Here is a 27,306-nt window from a genome sequence, read left to right on the forward strand (position 1 = left end):
TGATTCCAAACATATAACCAGTGCATACATACATATTATCATTATTATTATTATTATATATATATATATATATATATATATATATATATATATATATATATATATATATATATATATATATTCCTATGAGTCCACGGGGAAAATGAAACACGATAAGTTCCCAAGTGCACTTTCGTGTAATAATCACATCATCAGGGGAGACACAAGAGAGAAATATAAGTCAGTTGATAAACATCGAAGAGACGAAGCTAGGACGCCATTTGGTAAATATGCGATTGTCCAAGACAAGTAGCTTCAGGTGTAATTGAAAAGGGGAAAAAGGTTAATTGAGATGTGTTGAAAGACAAATGTTGATTGGAAAGATGGCTTAAAAAGAGGTATATATACAATTATTCGTGGGTGAATGAGGTTGAGGGTCAAAGGAATATCATTGTATTATGTTGTTGGATGTGCATTTGTACAGAGGAGTGGCAGGTGGGGCGGCTAAACACTTGTTGATAGGAGAGAGTGAAATTTCTTGTTAGGTTTATGAAGAGAAAATTATACATGTAATTACCTACTGGTACTGTACGTGGAGGGAGAATCACACTCGTGGGGCCTCACTAGTAGAGATGAAACCGAGTAACCTTGAAAAAGTAGTCTGTCTGTGGAGATACGAGGAGAGACTGAGGGACAAATGGCACAGGACGAGAGAGAGAGTGACACTAGAGGAGTGGAAGAGGAGTTGGCACGTACGTGGGGAAGTAGTTCTTAAACATGCGGATGAAGAGTGTGGTATGCGAAAGGCGAGATCTGGACGCCTGAGACAGGGTAGTGAGTGATGGATGGAAGAACTTAAATCGGGAGAGGATGAGAAAAGACAAGTTATGAACGATATCTGTCTGGAAGAGTGGGACTTGGAGGAGTATAATGAAGAGGTAGGAGACCAAAACAAAGATAAGGAGTTGAAAAAGAGGGTAGGTGGAAGCTTAGATTGATCAAGTCAAAATGTCTCGGAAATTAAAGTAACTAATCTTTAATTTTGGGGGAGAGTACGAATGTAACGCATAGAATTATTAACTGGATCTTGCTGGGAAGATACGGGGTGGGTCCAAATATGTAAAATCTGCACTGGTTGTGACGTTGTGTGGCTTTTAAACAAGATCTGATAATCATGAGCGCGGGAAGTGGATGACGAAATCAGTACCCTAGTATTGTGTATGATACCCTTCCGGAGAGTCGCCCAGTGCGCCCGTGTCATAACTGTGTCCCATCATTCATTTGTGCCCCGACGTTTCTGTTCATGTCGCGTTCTTATCGAGCAGTTGTTCTTTCGTATTCCTAGATCTGTATTCGAGTTGGAGCTGGCTTAGACAATACAAATACAATACAGTACTTGCTGCTTCTTGCACTGCCGTGTGCTGGTTTTCTGTCATTCTGATAAGTGTACAGCTCCGATTATGCGAAGGGCCACGTGTGACTGACTGTTGAATGATTTGTAAGCGCGTGAACAGTGCAGATAACTTTGTTATGGTTGTGGGGAAGTGACTTTAGCATCAGAGAAGCGTGCCATAACCCCAACCATCAGGAAAGCCTGATGATTGGCTGTAAAGCTGGGGAATAGGACAAGAGTTGGGCCCCCACACATATGCTGCAATGCGTGTGTGCAACACAAACCTTCGCAGTGTGTTGAATCGAAAAAGGCGATCGAGGTCTCATGGCTTACCAATGGTACAGAGGGAACGACAGATCATGCCACTGATCGTTACTTCCGCGTGGTGTCCCCAGTCCGACAAGGTATTTCCTAGAGGAACAAGTGGAACTTAAGCTATACGAATATACCATCTGCTATGCGCCCGGTACCCCATGGTGAAGGAGTTCCCGTCTGGGAACCCAGACTTCATATTCAATGGAATTAGAGGACGAGCAGGATGAAGAACTTTGTGAAACACGTGAGCCATCAACATCAAAGATCCTCATGTCACACCTAACGTCGCGTCTACCGAGCCAAATAAGATCACACAGAATGAATTAAGCGATCTCATCAGAGATCTGCAACTGTCGAAGAGTAAGGGTGTTGGGCTCGAGACTGCAACGGAGGAATCTCCTTAATGAAAATGTAAGAGTGTTTGTGTTTCGTGCCCGCCAGAAAGACTTCGCTCCGTTCTTTAAGATGGAAGATAACCTCGTCGCCTGCAACGATGAAGATGGCCTGATGGCAGCCCTCAAAATGATTCCTACCCCGGAGAAGTGGAGACTGTTCATAAAGCTGTTCTGCTGCAGTCCATGTGAAGGAATCATATAACAACATGAAACACTTTTTGAACTGCATAAACTACAACAAAATACCTATGGTAACACTGTGAAAGTTGTTACTAAGTTGCCTGGATTGCAGCAGGACTACACGAAGCTTTGGCGTTTCCCGGGACAGTCGAGCAAAGATATCCCATTAAAACAAGAAGGACTGGGCTTCCCGAAAGTCATTGGAACGAGGAACAAAGAACGTACAGCATCTACCACACGTAGAACCCAGGATGATTTTGCTACCGCCTCTGCATATCAAACTAGGGCCTCATGAAGAACTTCTTTAAGGCTATGGATAAAAGCGGGCCAGCGTTTTGGTACCTCGGTGGGAAATTCCCAAGGCTCAGCGAGGTGAAAATTACGGAGGGTGTTTCAGTCGGTTCACAGATCCGCGAGGTCTTCAGAGACGAGCAGTTGGACAGTATCTTCCCTGGAGACGAAAAGAGCGTGGAATACTTTCCGGCTGATAACAACCAACTTTCTAGGAAATATCAAGTCTGACAACTACAAGGAACTTGTGGAAACCTGCTGTCATCATATCAGAAAATGAATTATATTATGTCTTTAAAGATACTTTTTCTCCAATCTCACTTGATTATTTTCCGGCAAGGCGAAAGCTTCCATCAAGAAATCGCCGCGATAGAGAGACGGTACCAGGGCAAATGGAGCTGAGCAATGTTAGCGGACTTTTGCTGGACGATAGCAAGAGATGCTTCATGACTTGTATGTAAGCGACAGGAGAAGAGGCTTTACGTTTAATCGAGGTAAGCCATGTGTCATCAAAAAGTGGATCTTTCTTGGCAACCGTAGCCAAGCGAGCGTTTTCATGATTATTTTCGTGTTCAGAGTCCCAAAATCCATGAAAAGCCTCTTTTCCGAAAACCTCTACAAACCATCACCCTCGCTTGCGCAAGGTAATGATCAGACATCCCATTGAGCTGCCGCTTTCAACACATTCACATCCAAAAGTCTCTCTCACCCGCCTATCAATTATATGTAACGCAATAATCCCCACTAACCATCTTTCCTACTCAAATGCGAAACATACTTCATCACCGACAAACAGAATAATACCGAATTTGTTGATCAACGTTATGGATGAACTTCAGAAAGTCTAAGAGAACTTTCTGGAAAGAGGTAAATTGTTCGAGAAGATCAAAAGGTAAAACGGGACTACTTTCAGGAGAGTGGATGGGGAAGTGGTATCAGGCAAACAAGAGGTAAAATGGAAGAAATCATTACAAAACTATTAATTGTGTTCGGTGACAAGGAGGCAAAAGTGGAGTGTTTGGGACGATGTGATATATGGAGTGAAAAAGACATGGTGTATGGTGAGGTGAAAAGAGAGGAAGTAGTGAATGTCCTGTGTAAGATGAAGTGTGGTGAAGTGGTAGGAGTGGTTGGGATTACAGATGAATTTCTCAGAGATAGGAGGCGAGAATGCTATTGACTGGCTAGTTAGTCTGGTCGACGTATGCATGGCCAGAGGGGAGGTACCAGAGGACTGGCATGATGCTTGTATCATACCCTTGCATAAGGCATAGGAGTGAAAATTAATGTTTGAATTACATTAGTATAAATCTGCTGAGTGCACTTGATAAGATTTATGGAAGAGTTGTGACTGAGAGGTTGGTCATACACCCAGGATGGTGACCAAGATGGCTTGATGAAGAACCAGATGGCGTGTGGACCAGGTGTTTGCTTTGACAAATTTGTGTGAGAAATACTGGAGAAAGAGAGGGATTTGGTCGTGGCATCTGTGAGTCTCGAAATACAGTATAACTGGGGTGAGAGGGAGAGTCGTTGTGGAAGTTATAAAGAGTGTATAGGCAATTTTAGCGCTACGAGATGCAGTCAGCAGTTTTCGTCGGAAAAGTAAGGCATGTGCGTGATCAGAAAATGAGGAGAATGAGTGGCTCCAAGAAATGGTGGGTCTGCATTGAGGATGTATAATGCTACCATGATTGTTTGAAATGCTCATGAAAAGGATGGTGAGGGACGTTTGTGCAAAAGTCCCAGAGCAAGGGGTGGGCCTACAATGTACTCAGGGTGGGGGTGGGCAAGAGGTGAATTATCTGCTGTTTGCAGATGACACGGCTTTGGTGGCAAAGTCCAAAGAAAAACTCCAAAACCTGGGGGACTGAAGTTTCAAGAGTGTTTCAAAGAAGAAAGCTGGGAGTAAATGTAACCAAGAATAAGGTCATAAGGAGAGACAGGGGCAGGAGAAAGGACGGTCAGAGTGTAAGATGAGGTGAGTTATAGGGTGGAAGAGGAGGGTAAGGTCTTGGCGGCTAAGAGGAAGCAACGTGTCAGAAGATGAGGGAGCAAGGGATAGCGGGAGGCCGAGGAGATGAAAGGAGCGAGCAAAGGAGGCTTTGGGATATCGGAACTTGAACATTCAGGAGGGTGAGTGGCTTGCACTGGATTAAATTACATTAATCGATGAACTATTTGGTTAGTGGCGTGCCGTCAGTGGGCTAAATTAGTGCAGATGTAGTGGGCATGGTAATCCCTGGAGTTAGTCTGTGGCGCATATCGAGGGTAGGTAGGCTTTGCTCTCGGTACATTATATATGATCAGTTGATAATGCATGTGTTAGTATGAGGCTATTGTTTGTATACTGCTGATGTTACCTCAGTAAGGTTGCAAAAGTAGTTCGGTCTCAAAGAGAATATATAATCAAATATCTGTGTGTGTGTGTGTGTGTGTGTGTGTGTGTGTGTGTGTGTGTGTGTGTGTGCGTGCGTGCGTGCGTGCGTGCGTGCGTGCGTGCGTGCGTATGTGTGTGCGTGTGTGTGTGCGTGTGTGTGTGTGTTGGTGTGCGTGTGTGTGTGTGTAATTAATCATGCAAATAAGCGGGACTGCAGAATTCTTTAGAAGTATATTTTCAAGCGCTGAGTTAGACTGTGACGGTACACCACTAGGAATGTGTGGGACGCTCGCTCTAGTGGCCAAGGACCTAAAAGCTTTGGTGTGTTAGAACAACATCGATGATAAACAGTTCCTCACGTTCTTCCACATGAGGAAATGAACAAAGAAGTTTGAAAGTTCTGAGGCCATGCAACGGTGCAGTGGGTAAACTGTGTGCCTTGCTGGACCAGGAGGAAAATGTTGACCTAGCCAACCATGCTATTCGAAGTGTCCTACCTTGATGCATGTAGCCTTAAATAGATCAGGAAATGCTGGCTATCACCACAGAAGGTAGAATACATCACGCCTGACGATATAGACTGTAACTTCATACAATGATATAAAGTGTGTCTTGTTTAGCCATTAAGATAGTATTAGTATAGGCAAGGCGGTAGAGCTGTCACCGGTCTGTTATCCCCACAGAGACAAAATCATCGACGAAATTCATCACTAAAAGATGGAAATATTTTCCTTGCCTCACGGAGACGAGAGAGGCAACAGAGGCAGTGGTCCTGGAAGGTAGTTGAGTCGCTTGAATATTATCCAGTTCGTCACCAGCCTGACCTGGGCTCGCTCAGTCCTCTGGATGACCTGTCCATGCTGGTGATCAGGCCCCAAACGCCAGCCCGGTCACCAATCTGATAGTTTACTCACTCGAACGGTGAGGCCAACCTGTCGGCATGCCTCGACTGGTGACTTGGCTAGGTTGGTGACCCTACAGAGCTGGTAACTCTGTCAGGCTAGTGACTTAGCCAGGCTGGAGCCTCGGCCAGACTGGTGACCCAGCAGGGCTGATTATTTGGCTATACTAAACACCCGGCTTGGCTGGTGACCCGGCCAGGCTGGTGACAATCCTTGGGCACAGCTGCAGGAACCAGCAACAGCGACGCTGGCAGCTGCCCCGCTCGCTCACTCTCAGTGATCAACACAAGGGCCTGTACTAGCCAGACCCACCAATGTGCATATCATACCAACATGCTGTTAAGGCCGTGAAGATGAAGATTATGCCTGGAATAACAAGAAGTGTCATGCTTTGACTCATGCATAAATGCTTTTTCATTTGAAAGATTTAGCGTTCATAAAACGATATGCTTCTACTGTAAATATATATATATATATATATATATATATATATATATATATATATATATATATATATATATATATATATATATATATTCTATCAGCAAATATTCATCTTCATGTACATAATTTAAGGCCAGCTGTACACATAACGCCACGTAGGTGTACTGACAAAGCTACAGCATAGCACACTGTCACATGTATACAACATCCTCGTCACATACACAACATCATCGGTGACTCGTAACCTTGACATAACGGGCAGACGTAACATGGTACGTCAGGGTATAACAGATCTGAACCTACGATATGATAAGCACTAAACTAAGGTTCTGTACAGTACAGCCATGCTTAGTACATAGCAATGTACATGAAGAAGAAACAAAGATGGCCATCTTCTTCACACACCTTAAATGTATATATATACATATTACTTGTTTATATAACATACGACATAAACAGAATTATTACTCATGTCTTTTGACGGCGATTCTTCGAGACAATAATTTGATCTGATTCCATTTATTCTATTGTATTCACATCTCCGCTTTAGATAATAAGAGCATTGCTATTCAATTATGGCAAAGCACCGAGGGGACTTTCCTATATCTAGCCTTTTTGGTACAATTAACTGCACATCTGTTATCTATCTATCTATCTATCTATATATATATATATATATATATATATATATATATATATATATATATATATATATATATATATATATATCAAGAAGCTTTGTGTAGGGTTCCATGTTTGTGTGAACGTGTTTGTATGTTGGTGTACAGGTGTGCGTGCGTGTTCATGTGTAATATGATTACTATTTGTGCGTTACTGGGAGAGAGGTTTACACTCGTGTCGCTGTAGACTTTGTGCAAATGAAGCATGTCTTTACTCATATACACCACCCTCCCCCTCCCTCCAACACACGCACACATGGAGTAGTGGTTAGCGTTACTGACCATGAGTCAGCACGGGCTCGCCAGGGATCGGGCCCATATTGTCCTAAGAGAGGCGGCATTCAGCCCACAGCCAATTTTACCTGTTCTTCCTCTCCTTAGGGTTGGTCCATAAATGAGTACCTGGCTAAGACTAGAGTGTGTGTGTGTGTGTGTGTGTGTGTGTGTGTGTGTGTGTGTGCTTATTTCTGATCACTATTTGTGTGTTGCAAGGAGAGTTTTACCTTCGTGTTGCCGCGTCTCTCTACTTTGTATATATGTACCATGTCTTTACTTCTATGTAGATATGTACAATGAATACTCGTGTGTGTGTGTGTGTGTGTGTGTGTGTGTGTGTGTGTGTGTGTGTTCATATAAACCTAAAATCAGATCTTTCCTTATGACGAAAAGTGTTTTCATATCAATAAATCTCCTATTTATATTTTCTCCTCGTACTTTTTGCTTATGTATAGTCTTATTTGATTCAATGATATTCGCTTATTCTTTTCTATTCATTACTGCACCTTGCTTCTCCCATAGTTTTCACAGTTCTGCATCAGTTTTATTACCCCATACATGATTAAGTAAAACTTCAGCGGTCAAGATGATGTAAAACCATGTCTATCATTCAGCGTTGTTGCTGAAATGAATAAAACTTGGTTACTCCTGTTACACTAAAGGCGAGCTAGAGTGAAATTTACCTAGGTCTGAGCTGATATGTTTGTGTGCTTCTCTCATGTATGCTCTTATTAACTTCCTTCATATGATAAACACATTTACTACAACATATTTGTTATCCTGTTTGCCCAAGCAGTAGCTACATGAGCGACACCAAGAGGAACTGTGACTAGATATTCATTTTTCACAACCGATTACATTCCATGGTGTTTCTTACTGAGGGATTTTCATGTTAAAAAGTAATTGTTGTGATTACCTTGCTTAAGTCCTTTTCATGAGCTCAGGGCAGAAGTGCCACTTTGAGAGATGCAACAATAAGACCAGGTGAGTCTGGCTAGGTACACAAGTAGCCACGGGGGTGCAGTAAATCGCTGGTTAACCCGGTCATCCGTGAGAGAATCCGCGCGTCGCACACATCTTAATCAAACGCCATCGTCCACCGCGGGAGACTAATAAGAGGTGGTCGTGTGGATTCTGTCCACAGATCTTGGTTCGCCTCACTCCATCTCGGCCACCATCGCTCTGGCTCTCCTGGCCCGCGAGATGCATCTCACGCCTCGCTGCAAGGGGTACCTGGTGTCAGGCTACCCACGGCAAATGGAGGACGTCCACCAGTATAACGACAAGGTAAGGAAACGTCCCTCATCTGCCGTACTCATTATCTGCTTTCAGGATGAAATTCTCTCATGTGCCCACAGGACTTGTCACTATTTCCAACATATCGTGTGTGAATAATTCTCAAACTTTGTCTTATAAAATATTCCAGTTTCATCCACTGAAAAGACATTCGTCCCATTCCGTCCCGTAGCTGGACTTATCAACAATCAACATGGCGAGTAACCGATCTTTCTCTTACTTTACCATGGTACTAACCACATACGGGTGAAGTACCTCTTTTCATGACCTAAGTTAATCCTTTCTTTCGTCCATAATCCAGATTACCAGCTGGTGCCCATCACGTCTGTCTAACCTTCATTTGCCTTGGGGTACTACTGTATTGACTGAATTGTGTGCTTCCGTCATTATCCACATGACAACATGGTGTACCGAGCTATATAATGATTATTTCCTTTGCTGTAATTTACATGTCTTTCACTTTACATGATACAATATCTTGTGCAAAATATGTTTCTTTCAAAAGTAGATGTAAAGTCATCGGTATGCTGTAAGCACAAATTATTCTTGTCAGTGTAAAGTAACGAATATTTCTAAATATCTGAAACGTTGTGAAGCCTGTTATCCTAATTTAAATTACACCCATTTTAACATTCAAATAAAAAATCCTTTTACATTGAATTGATTGATAAAGTAAGTGTTCTCTTATCAGCCACTGATATTGTTGTGTGGTACATACGAACGGGAGAAAATTTGAATTAAGCTTCATGGAAGCTAGGCTGCGCCTCTCAGCATTAATACAAACAGATATTAGTATCTAGTGCTTTGCTTTCCACTCTGAGTATTCAAGCTAAAGAAGACATATAGCTTTGCAATGGCAGTCATCTAAAGTTTATTTCAAGAAAATGATATATGATAAAATCTCATTAAATGAACTAATAACAAAATGAGAAACCTAGTTAGATCATAAAGGTCTATAGCCACTTTATGGACGCTTGAGCATCGCGTTATCAACAACTGTAATTCCGTGGACAAAAAATAGGACACTGAAGTCCAATAAAGTAGTCTTTCCTGAAACTATCAATGTGAAGCCAGTTGTGTCCTTTACAATACACAGATTCTTACAATTCGTTCTGTAGTGGTACAAATTAGACTATGCCTGCCGGGGGCCACTGGATGTTTGATGTTAGAGGAAAACTGAAAGATGGAATCATGGTCAGCAGAAAGGTTTCGATGCCTCCATTGTCCACCCTCCACATATATTCTCACCCTCTATTGCACGTGACACTAAATGAGACTGTGTTTTCTTACAACAAGGATTCAGTCTCATCTATGCAGCCTAACATTGCCCAATATTCAGTACTACCACACAGCACGACTTCGTCATGTTGCCTAATGTGATCACCGATATTCTCAATATTCTTTTGTTCTGAAATACATTCAGGCCGGATCTCTTGTATTTGAACTGTAAACATCAGTTCAAATGACTGTGTCCCTCGTCCGGCATAGAGTTCACCTCACAGCTGAGTGTGAATTAGATAATCTAGTAGAGAGGAGACACAGGAATGAACCAGGAATGACACAGTCATCGTCTGTAGTGTGATACATTAAAAACACACGTAAATACAGTATGGGAAAATGAAGTACATGTAGTCCATTAAGTCTTATTCGTTTGACCCGCACCATAATGGTCAGCGAGTTTGTCCCGAACGCGAAAGGACTTAGTTCGACTTAAATGATATAGCAACAAGTTTGGATCAACGCGCAAGACGAAGCGCAGATCTTTTGTTTTAAATTGTATATGATGATTTGAAACGAGATGAAATTCACGTCATCGGTGTCCTGGGAATATCGCTACACCATGGCATATTTAGTTTACAGAGAAACAGTGATATCGTAGGAAGAGAGGAAAGTGATTGGTTCTCAGTGAATGTAGGTTTGCGGCAGGGGTGTGTGATGTCTCCATGGTTGTTTAATTTGTTTATGGATGGGGTTGTTAGGGAGGTAAATGCAAGAGTCCTGGAAAGAGGGGCAAGTATGAAGTCTGTTGGGGATGAGAGAGCTTGGGAAGTGAGTCAGTTGTTGTTCGCTGATGATACAGCGCTGGTGGCTGATTCATGTGAGAAACTGCAGAAGCTGGTGACTGAGTTTGGTAAAGTGTGTGGAAGAAGAAAGTTAAGAGTAAATGTGAATAAGAGCAAGGTTATTAGGTACAGTAGGGTTGAGGGTCAAGTCAATTGGGAGGTGAGTTTGAATGGAGAAAAACTGGAGGAAGTGAAGTGTTTTAGATATCTGGGAGTGGATCTGTCAGCGGATGGAACCATGGAAGCGGAAGTGGATCATAGGGTGGGGGAGGGGGCGAAAATTTTGGGAGCCTTGAAAAATGTGTGGAAGTCGAGAACATTATCTCGGAAAGCAAAAATGGGTATGTTTGAAGGAATAGTGGTTCCAACAATGTTGTATGGTTGCGAGGCGTGGGCTATGGATAGAGTTGTGCGCAGGAGGATGGATGTGCTGGAAATGAGATGTTTGAGGACAATGTGTGGTGTGAGGTGGTTTGATCGAGTAAGTAACGTAAGGGTAAGAGAGATGTGTGGAAATAAAAAGAGCGTGGTTGAGAGAGCAGAAGAGGGTGTTTTGAAATGGTTTGGGCACATGGAGAGAATGAGTGAGGAAAGATTGACCAAGAGGATATATGTGTCGGAGGTGGAGGGAACGAGGAGAAGAGGGAGACCAAATTGGAGGTGGAAAGATGGAGTGAAAAAGATTTTGTGTGATCGGGGCCTGAACATGCAGGAGGGTGAAAGGAGGGCAAGGAATAGAGTGAATTGGAGCGATGTGGTATACAGGGGTTGACGTGCTGTCAGTGGATTGAATCAAGGCATGTGAAGCGTCTGGGGTAAACCATGGAAAGCTGTGTAGGTATGTATATTTGCGTGTGTGGACGTGTGTATGTACGTGTGTATGGGGGTTGGGCCATTTCTTTCGTCTGTTTCCTCGCGCTACCTCGCAAACGCGGGAGACAGCGACAAAGTATAAAAAAAAAAAAAAAAAAAAAAAAAATCAAAACAACTTGTGCAAGATGGAAGATTTTTCTGTACATTATGTGGCTTAAGTTTACAACACGAATTTACACAACTCGTAAAGTTAATAAAACCAATAACATTACCCGATGATGATTTAAAAGCAATGAGTGGAATACGTTATGGAGAGAGAGCGCAGCTACCTTTCTTTTAAGAGACTGAATCGAATAGATATATAACATTCTCAGGAGAAACACCAGTTTAACCACTGTCACTAGTAATGTTATATTCTATTATATGAACTGAACCATTCAACTTTCACAGTAATGTAATATCTTGTGTTTTATGAAAGTATTAATTTTCAGTGGAAATGGCACGTATCGAGTCTCCTATGGGTGTATTGATAAGTATTACTTCTGTGTTGAGTAATGGTGTACATGTTAGTGTGTGTGTGTGTGTGTGTGTGTGTGTGTGTGTGTGTGTGGTGGGCTGGTCAGGTGGGTATGGTAACCATGTGTTTCACCTCCTCGCCAGCTGGGCCGACCCACGGGGGCCATCCTATTGGAGTGGGATCGAGGCACGCTCATCAGGAACATCGAGGTACTTCTACCCCTCCTCAGTCCTGCTGCTGCTGCTGCTGCTGCTCTTCCTCCTCTCTCTCTCCTCATGCCTGATCTTCGCACCTGACCTTTCATTTTCTTTCTCCTTTTTATCTTTTGACGCCAGCATCACCTCAACTGCAAAATCGTACCAAATATGGACCGATCGCTTGTAATTCAAATAACTTCATTGAATAATATATATATATATATATATATATATATATATATATATATATATATATATATATATATATATATATATGTATATATATTTGCTTGATATGAAATGCTTCATCTTCAAAAAGGTTAATCATATATATATATATATATATATATATATATATATATATATATATATATATATATATATATATATATATGCTTGATATTAAACGCCTCATCTTGAAAAAGGTAATCTTGCAAACACTTTCCAGTTGTATGTTTGGCTTCCAGTGCCTGGCTAGGCGATCGGTCCATGTGTGGACGTGAACGCGTGGCGGGTGATGACAGTGTGACTCCCCCACCTCCTCCATAGACCACCCCAGGCATGGCTAAGACGAGCTGGGTGTGATCTGCTTCACGTTGACCCACGGCTCTAACGCCGCCTGCCACAGGCGTTGACTCAGAAACTCAGGGAACGCCTTACTGAAGCCGACTGACTGGTGCCACGGTGCCACAGGGCAGTTGCTAGCCTTGGCGGGTGTGCATGACACTCGGCATGACCAGGGTCAGTAGTGCCACCTGAGCTACGGACGCTCATGGCCCGTCTCCCGCCCCAAAGAACGTTGTCACTGGTGGGGTGGTATGAGCAGTGTGGGGAGAGGGGATAAGGGGTGGAGGTGGTACGTATAGGGTAGGGACGATGGGTAGTGAGAGTGGATGAAGTGCTGGGGAGAAGAGGGGTGGTTATTATATGGTGGAGGTAAGACAGGGTGAAGGGTAGTTGAGTTAGGACGAAGTCAAGGGGAGGTAGTTAAGTAAGTGGTGGGTTGAAGATATGTCAGGGAGGTGGGGAAAGGAAGTCAGAAGACAGTGGGTTTAAACGATGTCAGGGATGGTGGGTCGCAATGATGTCAAGGAGTGCTGAGGTTAGAAGAGGTCAGGAGTAGTGGGTCAAATGATGTCGGGGTACGATGCCAGGGGGTAAGTGGGGTTGACCGAGGTCAGGGGTGGTGGGGTTTTGGAAGGTTAAGAGTAGTGAGGTTGGGGAAGGTCATTGGTGGTGGGGTTGGAAAAGGTCAGGGGTGATAGGATTTTTAGGGGTTTAAGGTCAGTAGGGTCGGGTGAGGTCAGGAGAAGGAGAAGCTAAGGTGGTGTTGAGGGGAAGACCAGGCGAGATTCAATGGCGGATGTTGACTTCCGTCACACGGTTCGAAGTGGTCACAGGATTGATTGTTCTGAAACGACGTTGTGCGAATTTTTGTAAAAATGATTTTCAGCATAATCAAAATGCTCTATTGTCAAGAAAGGCACTGCATATGTGGCTATCATAAAGAACTGATTACTATGGTCGTTGTTCATTTAAACCTCTTTGGTTCCGACTTGCAACTGGGTCATAAAGGGGTTGGATTCTATTAGGATCGAGGTGTTTCAGGTTTTTAAAAAGATTTGATCAATACTCGCATGCTGTAAGTATTTGCAACATACATCTTTCTCCTGTATAAGGCATGGTTCCATTACTTATGTAGAAGCTCAAGCTATGTATATTGTGGTATACAGTAGTCTGAATAATAGAGGTAAGGTGACAGTAATTCTGTGCATGGTTAGAAGTTCCTCCGTCAGTCACCGATGTCTCAAAGAGTTGCATTGACGTGAGTAAGCTGCTCACGCAACTTTGCTCACTGGTCACCAACGACAACAGCCGTTCTCTTTATAACGAAACTTTCATTCTGCTTCACACTTCCATACACAGTGCAGCTCATGCACTTTCAACGCATCCAATGTCTAGACTACTATTTATCAACATTTGGCTTCATACCGCTGCTGTCTTTTAAAGTAAGTAGATGCTTTGCGATTTTATTCTCTTAAGGAGGAATTGTCCCTCCGATGGCATGCCCTCAGGCCCACCTTCAAGAACACGATGGGCCACAACATGCTAGGCTAATACCAGACAATATAGCCAAGCTCCTGGAGGAGTGCGACGGGTCCCAAAATGTGTCCCGATACTACATCCCACCAGGGTTGTCATCAAGGCTGGGGGTCTGCTGTGTGCTGGTCCACCTACACTTCTCTTCTGTTACAAGTCAGGTTCAATTAACTGTCGTCAAGCGGGCAATGTGTAATGTCTTCCTGTGAATCTTCAGCGGAGCTAGAGGTCCGCTCAGGGGGCCAACCATGTTGGGTGCACGTACAGAGGAGGTATAACTGAATTTTTGTAACATTTATAGAAAGTTTTTCGTCTTTCATAACGACTGTAACGCACTTCGAACTCAAACACGGGTATCTGCATTATGACACCTTGCAAGAATTGCTTCACTGGTTCATTCGATTTTCGTTCCATTTTTACGTTTTTCAGTTTCATGTGAATAACTGGTGGTGATATAAGGCTATTGTTAACCAAATTCATTCGTGCATACATGAATACATTACGTCTATCTATCTATATTTCAACCCTTCATATATGTTCGCTATTTCCTGTGTGAGCGAGGTAGCTCCAAGAAGAGATGGCTGATCCATAAAGCAATGATCTTTACTTCGCGAGGCTCGTTCCTTTGTTCCTTATCTTGCAAAGCAATACCGGAGTATGAGTATGAATAGTAAGAGGACAAGGGAACAAATGGGAGCACCAGTGAAGGTAGATGGGGTAATGGCAAGAGGAGAGGAAGAGGCGAAGATGAGAAGTGCGTATTTTGAGGAACTATTGAATGTGTTATATGATACAGGAGCAAATGTAAGGTTGTTTGAATCATATGGGTATGCGTAGTGAGAGAGTCATGGCGAGTGGTTTGGTGAAAAGAGGTGAGGTGGTGAAGGCCTTACGTCAGGTGAGGTGTGGTAAGGCAGCTGAAGTGAGAAACTCCAGAAAACACCAGAAACCGGTGTCTGAATTTGGTAGAGTGTGTGAAGGAAGGAAGCTGAGAGAAAATGTGAATAAAAGGAAGGTTATAAGGTTTAACGGGGAAGACGGACAGGTTAGTTTGGGTGCGAGTTTCAGTGCAGAAAAGTTGGAGGAAGTAAAGTGTTCTAGATACTTGGGAGTGGACACGGCAGTCAATCGAGCAATAGAAGCGGAGGAGAGTCATAGGGTGGGTGAGGAGGCGAAGGATCTGGGAGCAATAAAGAATGTGTGGAAAGAGGTGTCGTTACCTGAGAGGGCAAAAATGGGTATGTTTGAAGCCACAGAAGTACCAGCGATGTTGTATGAGTGCAAAGCACAGGATATTGATAATGATGTGAATCGTCCATACGTGTGTCGGGAAAAAAATGCTTACAGACAATCTGTGGAGAGAGGTGGTTCGATCGAATAAGTAATAAAGGGGTAAGAGAGATGTGTGGATATAAAAAGAGCGTGACTGAGACAGCTAAAGAGGTTGTGCTGAAATAGTTTGGACGTATGGAGAGAATGAGTGAGGAAAGGTTGACATAGAAGATGTATATGTCAAAAAAGGAAGATAGAAGGAGCAGGGAGAGACCAAGTTGGAAATGGAAGGATGAATTGAAAAATATTTTGAGTGCTCGAGGCCTGAATACGCATGATGGTGCAAAGCGTGTACTGGACAGAGTAAACTGGAGCAATGAGGTATGCAGGGAGTGATGTGCTGTCAATGGACTGAACCAGGGCACATAAAGCAGCCAGGAGAAACCATGGGAAGGGTAGGTCACGGTTGTGGACAGGGAGCTGTGGTTTCCATGCATTACACATGACAGCTAGAGACTAGATGTGAGCGAATGAGGCCTTTCTCCCTCATTTCCCGGCGATACCTCAATGACGCGGGAAACGGCGAATTATTATGAAAGACTTTATAAGTGTGTTGAAGTGGTTTGGTCACATGGAGAGAATGAGTGAGGAAAGATTGACAAAAAGGACAGATGTGTCAGAGGTAGAGGGAACGAGAAGCGGGAGACCAAATTGGAGGTGGAAGGATGAGTGAAAAAGATTTTGAGCGATCGGGGCCGAAACATACAGGAGAGTGAGAGGCGTGCAAGGAATAGAGTGAATTGGAACGATGTGGTATACCGGGGTCGACGTGGTCAATGGATTGAAATAGGGCATGTGAAGCGTCTGGGGTAAACCATGGAAAGGTCTGTGGGGCCTGGATGAGGAAAGGAAGCTGTGGTTTCGGTGCATTACACATGAGACTTAGAGACTGAGTGTGAACGAATGTGGCCTTTGTTGTCTTTTCCTAGCGCTACCTTCGCCCGGAGGGGGATGCTATTTCATGTTTGCTGGGGTGGCGACGGAAATGGATGAAGGCAGCAAGTATGAATATGTACATGTGTATACATGTACGTCTGTGTATGTCTATGTATGTAAATCTTGAAATGTATAGATATGTAAATGTACCTGTGTGGGCGGGTATGTGGGTATGTGTATGTGGGTGGGTTGGACCATTCTTCGTCTGTTTCCTTGCGCTACCTCGCTAACGCGGGAGACGGCGATTAAGTATAATAAATAATATATATATATATATATATATATATATATATATATATATATATATATATATATATATTGTGTGTGTGTGTGTGTGTGTGTGTGTGTGTGTGTGTGTGTGCGCGCGCACGCACGAGCGTCTAAATGTATATGCACTCATTCATTTTTGAAATACCAACTCACTCACTGTTCAGCTTCAGCAGTGTGGAATTTTTAGTGCATTCTTTGCAGAAATGATGGTTTTACAGCATTAACGTAAACATTTCGGTGAATTCCTAGTGGAGCTAACATATTTCACAGGAAGTTTATTGACAAGATTGCCATGCATGGATCATCTGTCTTTTTTGAAGACTTTAATATCAAGCTGGTTTGTGAGGCGAATTTCTTTAAATTCCCAGAGTGTCTCAGGCAAGCTGTGTACCTCCATACGTAGAAAACGGTTTGTAAGCCTTAAAGTTCTATCATCTCTTTTGAGAATGGTCTTTCCCAACGTGCTTTCCTCCATTAAGTATCTTGCAAACTGGAACTATGATACATGGCTTTGTTTAGTGTCTCATGCTGGTTGGGGAACTCGTGTTTTGTACAATGAACCTGGAAATGGGCTGTGGAGAACGAGCATTTGTTTCTTTTTCCTTTTTGAAAGTCGCATCTGGGAGTGTTGGGTGAAAACTTTCCTGTACTGACGCAAGATGGGATCAACTTGTGACCCAGGAGGTGGATCTTGACGTGTCTTAAGTATGACCATACTCTCGAAACATACAGGGAAACCTCCTTCAGGCTCACGTTCTTTTGTTCCTGTGTCACCTTGAAGACAAGAAGGAACGGAGACAGTTAATCAAATCATAAAAATAAAAGTCTCTAGCGCGTTCTGTATTCAGAAACTTTTGCAAGCCAAAGAAGTTACAGAATACATTTCACATGTCTCTAACAAGGTAGTTGTTTTCTCTTGAGTTAAACACTCGTAACGATACATATTGCATCAAGTGAGCGATGTGTACATTCATGTCCTTTCTTCATAATGTCAAATAATTGATAGTATCTACATAAAAACTAAAATCTTTTTCTCTCTCACACTTGTATATCAAACAGCTCTGACTTGTTTCTTGACACTGTTACAGTAATATTTCATAAGACTGCTACTGCTGGCTGTTTTCATAAGCCTCATGTTTCCTAGTGAAAATATGCAGTTCAAATGCTCTAAGATCCGATATTAACGAGAGAATGTAGTGTGTCTCCCTCAAGCATATCACTCACCATCATGATCACTACGGAGGGAGATGCCACCAAACGCATCTTCAGCCTCGACAAACGTATATTCACTTCACCCTCGACATAAAGATATTTATCCTTTACAAAATCATCTTTACTGCACGCTCGACAACACACATGAGGCCATCTTAACTACACTCTCATATTCATTACATTCTCGACGCGACTCGTCTCATCTTCACTACAGCCGTGACACCTCAGGTCGTTGATCTGATTACAACGGATCAGGTTTAAGGCCACCTTCCTTACACTCTCGGGCTTTTGACCTGACCATAATGGATCAGGTCAAAAGCCATCTTCACCACACCCTCCACATCATGGCCTTTGACCTAACCCTTACGCTAAACCAGGGTTAGGGTCCAATCCTTCGATACAGAAAAAAAAATGGAGACAAAATTTTTAAGATACAGCAAAAAATAATTACTCCCTCCAACGGAGAGACAGAAAACGAGAAAAAGCAAGGGCACTACGTTTCCCTGCTACGGAAGGACTCTGTGAGGTACAGGATGGGAAGTAGAACCCCCGTGAAGATCTTGTATGGCATCAAACAAAAGCAGTCTCATGTGGCCATGAATTGATTAACCATCCTACGTAAATCTGTCACTTGACTAAACTTTCTACTGAACACTAAACTTTGCACTGAGGTCCATCTCTGCCCCAACACCACCGAGACGTTCAGATGCAAGAATAATAATGTTCATCCATACATAGCAGACGACAATCTAGCTAAGACCGCATAGTTATACTTGTTAACCGCTGGGACGTCATCTTCTCTGATGTCAATGCTCTTCTTCTTGAAGACGAGTGTTTCTTGAACCATCGCGGCAGCCGGGTTTCAGCAGTATCCCAACACCAGCGTCAGATCCATGGCTCGCGAGTTTCAGCCTCTCAACTCCGAAGCTTACGACCTTCTTACGCTTCACTATCTGCCTTCCTTGTGCCATATTTGTCCTTCTTCAGCATCACTTGATACTTGCTGAACTTTGCCCGAAGTTCTTCATCCGAGGAGAGAGGCAAAGAGAAGTTCCCAGAAAAGATGCAAACATATTTCTTTGAGCCAGTTCCTTCTGCTTGATTCTTCTCTCCTTGCCATCACCAAAACAGATTTATTTGAATGTAAGTCAGTCCTCAGCTCTCACTGTATTATAAGAAAAAGTTCTTAGATTTTCAAATCCATGGTCAGTTTATCAGTAACAAGTTATATCCTTCATTAAGTTAGAATATCATATGTAACAGTGATTCATGAGTGAATATTTCACCTACCATGTCTGGTTTTTTAATATTTCACGATAACTAACAAGGGAACAATTTCCTAAACAATTCAGTATATTAAATAACTTATAGACTAATGAAACATATGATTTCCAGCAGGAGATCACTGTACTCAATCACTTTCATTCTATTCTCTCCCCTACAAAAAAGTTGAGAATGAGAGAGTATTATCTGAGTCACAGCTCCAGACTGAAGAATGCCAGTCGTATGGTAAGTCAATGTCGACCCCTCGCTTGGTGCACCCGTAGTGTCTGTCTTGACTGGCCCTAATTAGAAACCTGTGCCAAGGAAAGCTAAATTGAAAGATGTGTTCTCGTAACTCCAACTTCTTCCGTGATAAATGTGTGAGTTGTTGTTGTTCTTCCTCCTCCTCCCCCACTGTCGTATATGTCATCGTTCCCAGGCTACTCCTGCGGCCGTTTCTTAGTTATCCGTTGCCTCCTAAGTAGCCCAGCTTCCTGAAGAGCCGTAGTCATCCCAGCAGGTGTCTCTGTCTCCCACTAGTATTGCAGGCTGTCCGTGGACCGTCTACTAATGTGCTGTTGTTTCTTCTAATAACGTCTCCAGCTGTATGCGTAGGATGTCATTGGTACCACCTATCCCAACACGGTTCCAGCTCACTCTTGAAAGATGCTGTGTATATATGTACCTGGCACGCCTGTAAGTGCATTCCAGCTGGCCTTGGATTCCACCTTTCCAGTGCGATGCCCCCTCGTGTGTGTGTGTGTGTGTGTGTCTTCACATCTGCATCTCCCAAGATACACCGCCACCGTTTCTTAGCCACCAGCCACACCTCTTCAACCCCCAAGCACAACTCACGTGTGCCCCCTTGACAGCCGAGTACTGCTAGACTTGTTTGTGTCGGTCACTCACATATTCTTCCCCAATCACATCAGGCAGTTGGATGACCTGGAAGTTACCTTCTCCTCCGCACACTCTATTCATATATGCAGGATGGTTTAACCATATATATATATATATATATATATATATATATATATATATATATATATATATATATATATATATATATATATACTTTTACATATTTCAGTGCACTGATTCACAGCCACATGTCTTTTGACCACTAATATCCTTCTTCCAGACCTTCAAATGACTGTTGGTTTTTAACCTATGTAGGATAACACGCACAGTTTAACATGTTAGTCTTCATTATTTGTTCTCCCAGCTTTTGTAGGTCGCCTCAGTAATGTATATACATATATGTAATGTTGGTATGTTGAGGATCCTTTGTAAGTTACAAAATATCACAATATGTTGTCTTTATTCTGACTATCATAACTAAACGAGTTCCCAACATGGAATCTTGTCATTTGAATTTACTACAAAATCTTTTACAAAAATTGCTTCCCTCGCTATATATATACATACATTCTTTTCATGCATATTATACAAGGATTTATCTATGCATAGATACGAGTCGACCACATTTTTCATGTATACAAAAGTACAAAAGCAAAACCACAAGGGTCGTTATCTTTACGATAAGCAACAGTATATCTATCGAGTTTGTCGAATAAAGCGAACAACAGGTACTCAAGATTCTCATGCAAGTGGCATTCATGTTATATCAGAATATATCGTAGAACCATGCTCACGTGAAGTTGCTATACACACTGCATTTTCCTGATAAAGTAATGGACGAAGGAAATAATGTTGTTTACTTTATTACCTTCCTCTTTGATAACCTGGTCCAGTGAACGTCTGATAAGGTAATATCCACACACTGTGGCTAGCATCTTTCTGATACCGTCCTTAACCATACTTCTTGTTTTAAATTTACTTTAAAAATCATCATAATTGAAATGACGGACCAAAATGATCGTAAATTTTCTTAAAGCTAAAAATTCTACCTTCCTTTCATCGTGAAAAAAGTAGGTGTTCGGGGGTATTAACGAAGTAAAATCAAGCTACGTAGTATTTTTTTTCCTCCCAAAAAACCACCTACAACACGGAAGCCATTGACGATGTTAATCTGTACGAGACAATATCCAGATATACATGCAGCCCATGTAATTCCTGTGGCTTCCTCCATCTGTCACTCACTATCTTAAGCAACGTCGGTAATTTCCGAAAGACACGTTCATCGTTCCTTTAAGTCTTAGTCAGTAACGACCGAAGTCTCGTCCAGGTTTTCCCTACCCCCTAAATCAACCCATCTGTAATGGCCTTTTTGCAGCTGGGTCACATCGACGGGGCAATCCTGCTGGACTGGAGGGAGTCGACACTGCTCAACAACCTCGAGGCTGGGGCCAGGATGGGTACGCTAATGCTAGACGCCGCCAGAAAGGAGCTCTCGGAGTTCCACAATAAAGTCCTCCCAGTCTGTGAATACTACGACAACCAAGGCCTCCTGTATGTGGTGAGTGCTCACCTACTGCGGTGTTGGCTTCGTGCAACTTTCCACTTCATCTTAAAATGCATTGACAATGCTTGACCTCGGTGGCCAGCTAACAGCCAGACGCTTTACGTGTGTCAGAGCAGTTCCTGCAAACAGGTAAGAGACTATACTTAATAGTACTGAGCGACCTGTTTAGGAAGGTCAGGTACTTTTCTCTGGATATCTGAGTTATATATATATATATATATATATATATATATATATATATATATATATATATATAGGTCCTCACTGCTGGCATGTTCTTTTTCGCATCCTAACTGGAAAACCTCCAACATTCCCATACCGGATGATGAATTCTCGTAACCTGTGTATGAACAAGAGGACACTCAGCGCCACTCTCACGAGATGACATGTAACCATGAAGCTACAACCACAAAGGCAGTGTAGGTCACAAACTAACGTTCTCCCTGCTGAGTACGGTCATGAATACCAGGTTATGAGTGCCGGGTTATGCTCCAGTAAAAGATATGGTATACGTGCGTTATTCTATATACTGACAACACCCTATTTGTAAATGCTGCACAGGACAAAAACTTCGACGGACATTTACCCACGTGTGTCAAATCATGTTACGAAAAGATGCAATTTGAACAACGAAGGCCTCTGACAACTGTACACATAACACGGGTGTAAAGTTTACGCCTTCGTTTCAAAACATCCAAGTAATGTTAACTGCTGGAGCATAGAGCGAACTGGCCATCATAACAGATGGCTAGCTGTACAGAAAGCATTGTTTTTAAGTTGTGGCCAAAGTACATAGCTGTACTGTGCTGTAGTAGCGCTTACAGCACTACCATTCTCAGGGAGTAGATCAAATATTAACAAAAGCTGATGTTTGTTTCAATCTCTAGAAATAGTCATTTGCATCAGTGAGAAGTGTCTTCCATACAATTACATAAGTTGTTTCAACTTTATATCGTAGCTGTCACCCCAAACCTGGCTCTGACTATAGCATCAACTTTATCTACAGTACTGGAAACCCTTTTCTTAGTTTGTTAGCTTCACTAAGTGCAAGCTCTGTTGTGTCTAGTAACATCACAGCTGAGTTGTATGTGTTCCTCAAACAAAGAGCAGTGAGGTGTGTAGTTTCAGCAGTGAACGGTGAGGTACGCTGCATCTCCATCACTGATAAGTAACGTTTACAGTATCGTATCTCCTCCAACTGTGAGCCGTGTGGCATGCTGTACCCCAAGCAGTGAACAGTGAAGTGTAACCCCAGCAGTAGGTTGTAAGGTGTTGGTGCACCACACCTCACTGCTGAGTGCTGACTTAGCAGTGAGGTGTGGTGCACTTTCAACAGTGAGTAGTGAAGTGTGTTGCACTCTCAGCAGTGAGCAGTGAAGTGTTGCACTCTCAGCAGTGAGCAGTGAGTGAGGTAAGCAGTGAGCAGGGTGGTGTGGAGATAAGTGGTCTGGTATGGTGTTGCAGGTGTCGGGTGACCGGAGTCAGGAGGACGTGTTCCGGGACGTGCAGAGAGCCCACTCCAAGATCATACGGCCACCGCCTCACCCACCCCCGTCACGGGCCTCCGTTGGTACGTGCTTCTTTCTACTCTCTCTCTCTCTCTCTCTCTCTCTCTCTCTCTCTCTCTCTCTCTCTCTCTCTCTCTCTCTCTCTCTCCAATAACTACCAAGTCAGTGACTCCCATGTATCTGTAAGAATCTCATGCCTTCGAATCTTGTATGAAAGAAATAAGTGATTCATTTATTATAATGACAGAAAGCATTTCTTTTTTTCTCTTGCTGCCTCACACTGTGACTGGTAACCCATCAGTGTCTTGTTATCACGGGATTTGTCCCATCACCACATATGCCCCATCATCACCCTGTGTACGTCACCAGAGCTGTCCCAACTTCACGACACCAACATGACTCGCGTCACACCATAATGACCACTGCCACATCACCGAGACCTGTGTCACACTACCATGACCTGTGTCACGCCACCGTGACCTGTGTCACGCCACTATGACCCGTGTCCCACCATCATGACCTATCTCCCACAACTATGACCAGTGTCAAACCACTGTGACCTTTGCCCTATTGCTGTGACTGAGTCTCACTACGTGACCTGGTCCCGTACTGTGACCCCTCACCATCCCTCATGACCTGTGTACCACAGCGGTGAGTGACCTGTGTTCTCCCCCAAGGGTCGTACCGGGAGTATCGTAATATGGCCAAGATGCAGCACCAGCCGCTCTCCACGACAGCCATCAACATCAGTCCTGACGATGTGTCCTTACCTCCCTGCCTCTTCTTCATGGGTAAGTCAACATAACCCTCTCTCATGGGTAAGTCAACATAACCCTCTCTCATGGGTAAGTCAACATAACCCTCTCTCATGGGTAAGTCAACATAACCCTCTCTCATGGGTAAGTCAACATAACCCTCTCTCATGGGTAAGTCAACATAACCCTCTCTCATGGGTAAGTCAACATAACCCTCTCTCATGGGTAAGTCAACACAACCCTCTCTCATGGGTAAGTCAACACAATCCTTTCTCATGGGTAAGTCAACACAACCCTCTCTCATGGGTAAGTCAACACAACCCTCTCTCATGGGTAAGTCAACACAACCCTCTCTCATGGGTAAGTCAACACAACCCTCTCTCATGGGTAAGTCAACACAATCCTTTCTCATGGGTAAGTCAACACAACCCTCTCTCATGGGTAAGTCAACACAACCCTCTCTCATGGGTAAGTCAACACAATCCTTTCTCATGGGTAAGTCAACACAATCCTCTCTCATGGGTAAGTCAACACAACCCTCTCTCATGGGTAAGTCAACATAACCGTCTCTTATGGGTAAGTCAACATAACCCTCTCTCATGGGTAAGTCAACATAACCGTCTCTTATGGGTAAGTCACCATAACCCTCTCTCATGGGTAAGTCAACACAACCCTCTCTCATGGGTAAGTCAACACAACCCTCTCTCATGGGTAAGTCAACACAACCCTCTCTCATGGGTAAGTCAACACAATCCTTTCTCATGGGTAAGTCAACATAGCCGTCTCTTATGGGTAAGTTACCCTGACTCTCTCTTATGGGTAAGTCACCATAACCTTCTCTTATGTGTAAGACACCATAACCCTCTCTTATGGGTAAGTCACCAGATGTCTCCCTGTTTGATCTTCATATGGGTAAGTCTCCCTGTGTGTTCTTTATAGGGAGGTCTTTAACCATTTCCGTGGGTAAATTTTCCTTCTTTCTTTCTCATTAGTAGTTTTGTCTGTCTCTTGTACATGGGTAAGCCTCACAGAAAGGCCTTCCAGCCTTTCCCTTATAAATCCAAAATTTGGAAATGGCAAAGTTAAAAAAAAGAGAAAGACGAGAGAAGAAAAGTTCATAGTTCCGCTGGGCGAGGAAAGTAGGCATCATAACGGTCAATCCTCGTGTGGCTGGTCTCCACACTGAAACTACGGTAAGCAGTAATCAGTCGCGTGCTGTTGATCCCGGTCTTGAGAACTGGAACACAGACAACCACGAGAGCAGTGACAGCTACTGCGAAGCAACAGTCCTTTAAAACGTTAGAAAAAATGTCATCCAGCCCATACGACTTATACAAGTTTTTCTGTTTCATCCTAGGTATATCTCCAGTCCTTTCTTTCACTGGTAAGTTTGCCTCCATTTTTATGAATTGAGAGATCCATTACTTAATTTCTCTAGAGACAATCACAGTTAGAATCATTATGTTTAGTACAATTACTCTCATACACTGGACAAATTATGTAACACTGCACATTATACTTACAGATGGACAATGTCTCAAACATGTACTGTAAACATAATACCTAATATAAACTATTTACCGGTTACCTGGCTGCCACACAGATGGACTGGGGTTCGAGTCTCAGGGGTGAAGTTGTACATATATTACGTAGAGACAAATTATATATAACCCATGGTTGCTTCATTCTTCTCTGAGGTAAGGTGTCATTCGACAGGTGGCCCTGGTAGCGACAAGTGGCGGCTAATGAGCGGCATCACCTACCTGTACCCGGGGTGGGCGTGCGTGGGCGTGGGCCAGATGCTCCGAGACCACGTCGCCCGCTGGAAGGAGGACCCCGAGACCTACAGCGCCCTCCCCAACGAGAAGGTCGTCATGATACAGAACCTCATGAGAAAAGGCGAGCTGGTGCCACAGGTGAGGAGGAACGAGTCATCACACAAGCTGTGCTGCTCCTGCAACCATTCTCCCGACTCGGGGACCGACAGCCCTCACTCTCTGTGATGATCTGGCAGTCAACATGTCCACTGATTCCTCATTCATTACTTAGTGATCTGACTAGAAATGATCTACTTCCATCTCATTGCTAGTGTCCTTACGATCAGTCATCCTGTCACAGAATGGAGTACCTTAGCACTAATGCTTATCCCTGAGTGTGAATGTTGCTCAAGTATCTCCTGGGTATTGTAGAAGGCAGGTAAGAGGGGTATTTAAGGGGGAAGCTGGAAATCCTCCCCTCCAGTATAATTACTTTCCAAAATGAAGGAGGAGAGGATGGAGCCAAGCGGCTATTTTTCCTTCAGAGGCTCAGACTTCTATTCCTGACGCTACCTCGCACAGGCGGGCAACAGCGAACAGGTATGAAATGAACATGAACTACAACTACAACTGTTGTTTATCTCAGTACTTGACACTGTCATTGATGCTATTTCACCACCTGGCACTGCCATTACTAGTGGTTCTGTTTGATCAAATACCACTCGTGTTCGATCAGTCAATACCTGCCACTGTCTTTACCTCCCTTGTATCTAACGCTGTTACTAGTACCTGTGTCAGTACTCGACGCTCCTCCTGCTACCCAATCCATATCTCTGTCTCCCTCCCTCAGGACTTGGTGCTGGAGCTGGTGAAGGAGAAGTTAGAGGAGCTGAAGACTCGTGAAGGGATCGTACTGGTCGGGTTCCCTCGAGACATCATTCAGGCTCAGAACTTCGAGGAGAAGGTGGGAGTCCCACATGACCTATTTGAATGCCATTTTCTATTTCGTATACATACAGATGATCGCCTGAATCTCAGATTTTGTTTATCCCCTCCACAGATGGTCCCATTTCACTTAGATATGATTTTGCTACTTCAATCACAAGCTTTATCTTCACTGACCTAAAATCGGCCATCCTCTCTGTCATCCTGTATTATCACCTGACCCCTGACACCATTAGGGGAATCAATTTTTTTTCAATTCATCGCTTTACCCATAAAAAACATTAAATACGACATATAGACTGAAGAATCCTCACAGATCTCTGTTTTATGACTTCCACTACGCTTCAAATGTCACCTCAAAGCAACGCCACAGATTACTTTTTCTGTCGTCTCACATAATACTGTTACTGAAGGATGGGGATGTTGGTTGAGTTCGGAAGAAATGACATATATGACTTTCAGGACTGAAAACTGATGATAGATACTGCTATGGACTTGATATCATCTCACGGTGCCTCGTGAAGACTAATCTCACCGAATCATAGTGATATAATATTACCTCCACTGCAATATCAGTCATCAGTTACCCAACCCTGAACTTCATATGTATCATCTCTTTGGGATAATTGATAATCATTATCTTGTTCACCACTACGCTATCTGTCCCTCCAGCACACCTGCT

General features: G+C 43.2%; 1 protein-coding gene across 5 annotated transcripts in view; it reads left to right on the top strand.

The window, feature by feature from the left end:
* LOC139761298 (adenylate kinase isoenzyme 5) overlaps positions 1–27,306 on the top strand; it is a 177,826-nt gene that overhangs the window by 135,978 nt on the left and 14,542 nt on the right. For 3 of the 5 annotated variants that reach the window (XM_071685333.1, XM_071685361.1, XM_071685341.1), the window contains 8 exons: positions 8,380–8,522; positions 12,068–12,133; positions 19,421–19,480; positions 21,471–21,653; positions 23,124–23,229; positions 23,845–23,958; positions 25,639–25,838; positions 26,530–26,643. In XM_071685333.1, the coding sequence (XP_071541434.1) occupies positions 8,380–8,522; positions 12,068–12,133; positions 19,421–19,480; positions 21,471–21,653; positions 23,124–23,229; positions 23,845–23,958; positions 25,639–25,838; positions 26,530–26,643 (986 nt within the window). The remainder of the gene's footprint in view (positions 1–8,379; positions 8,523–12,067; positions 12,134–19,420; positions 19,481–21,470; positions 21,654–23,123; positions 23,230–23,844; positions 23,959–25,638; positions 25,839–26,529; positions 26,644–27,306) is intronic. The other 2 variants (XM_071685351.1, XM_071685367.1) reach the window with 2 other exon arrangements.

Source organism: Panulirus ornatus, chromosome 3 (genome assembly GCF_036320965.1).
Source record: "Panulirus ornatus isolate Po-2019 chromosome 3, ASM3632096v1, whole genome shotgun sequence".
Classification (NCBI taxonomy): domain Eukaryota; kingdom Metazoa; phylum Arthropoda; class Malacostraca; order Decapoda; family Palinuridae; genus Panulirus; species Panulirus ornatus.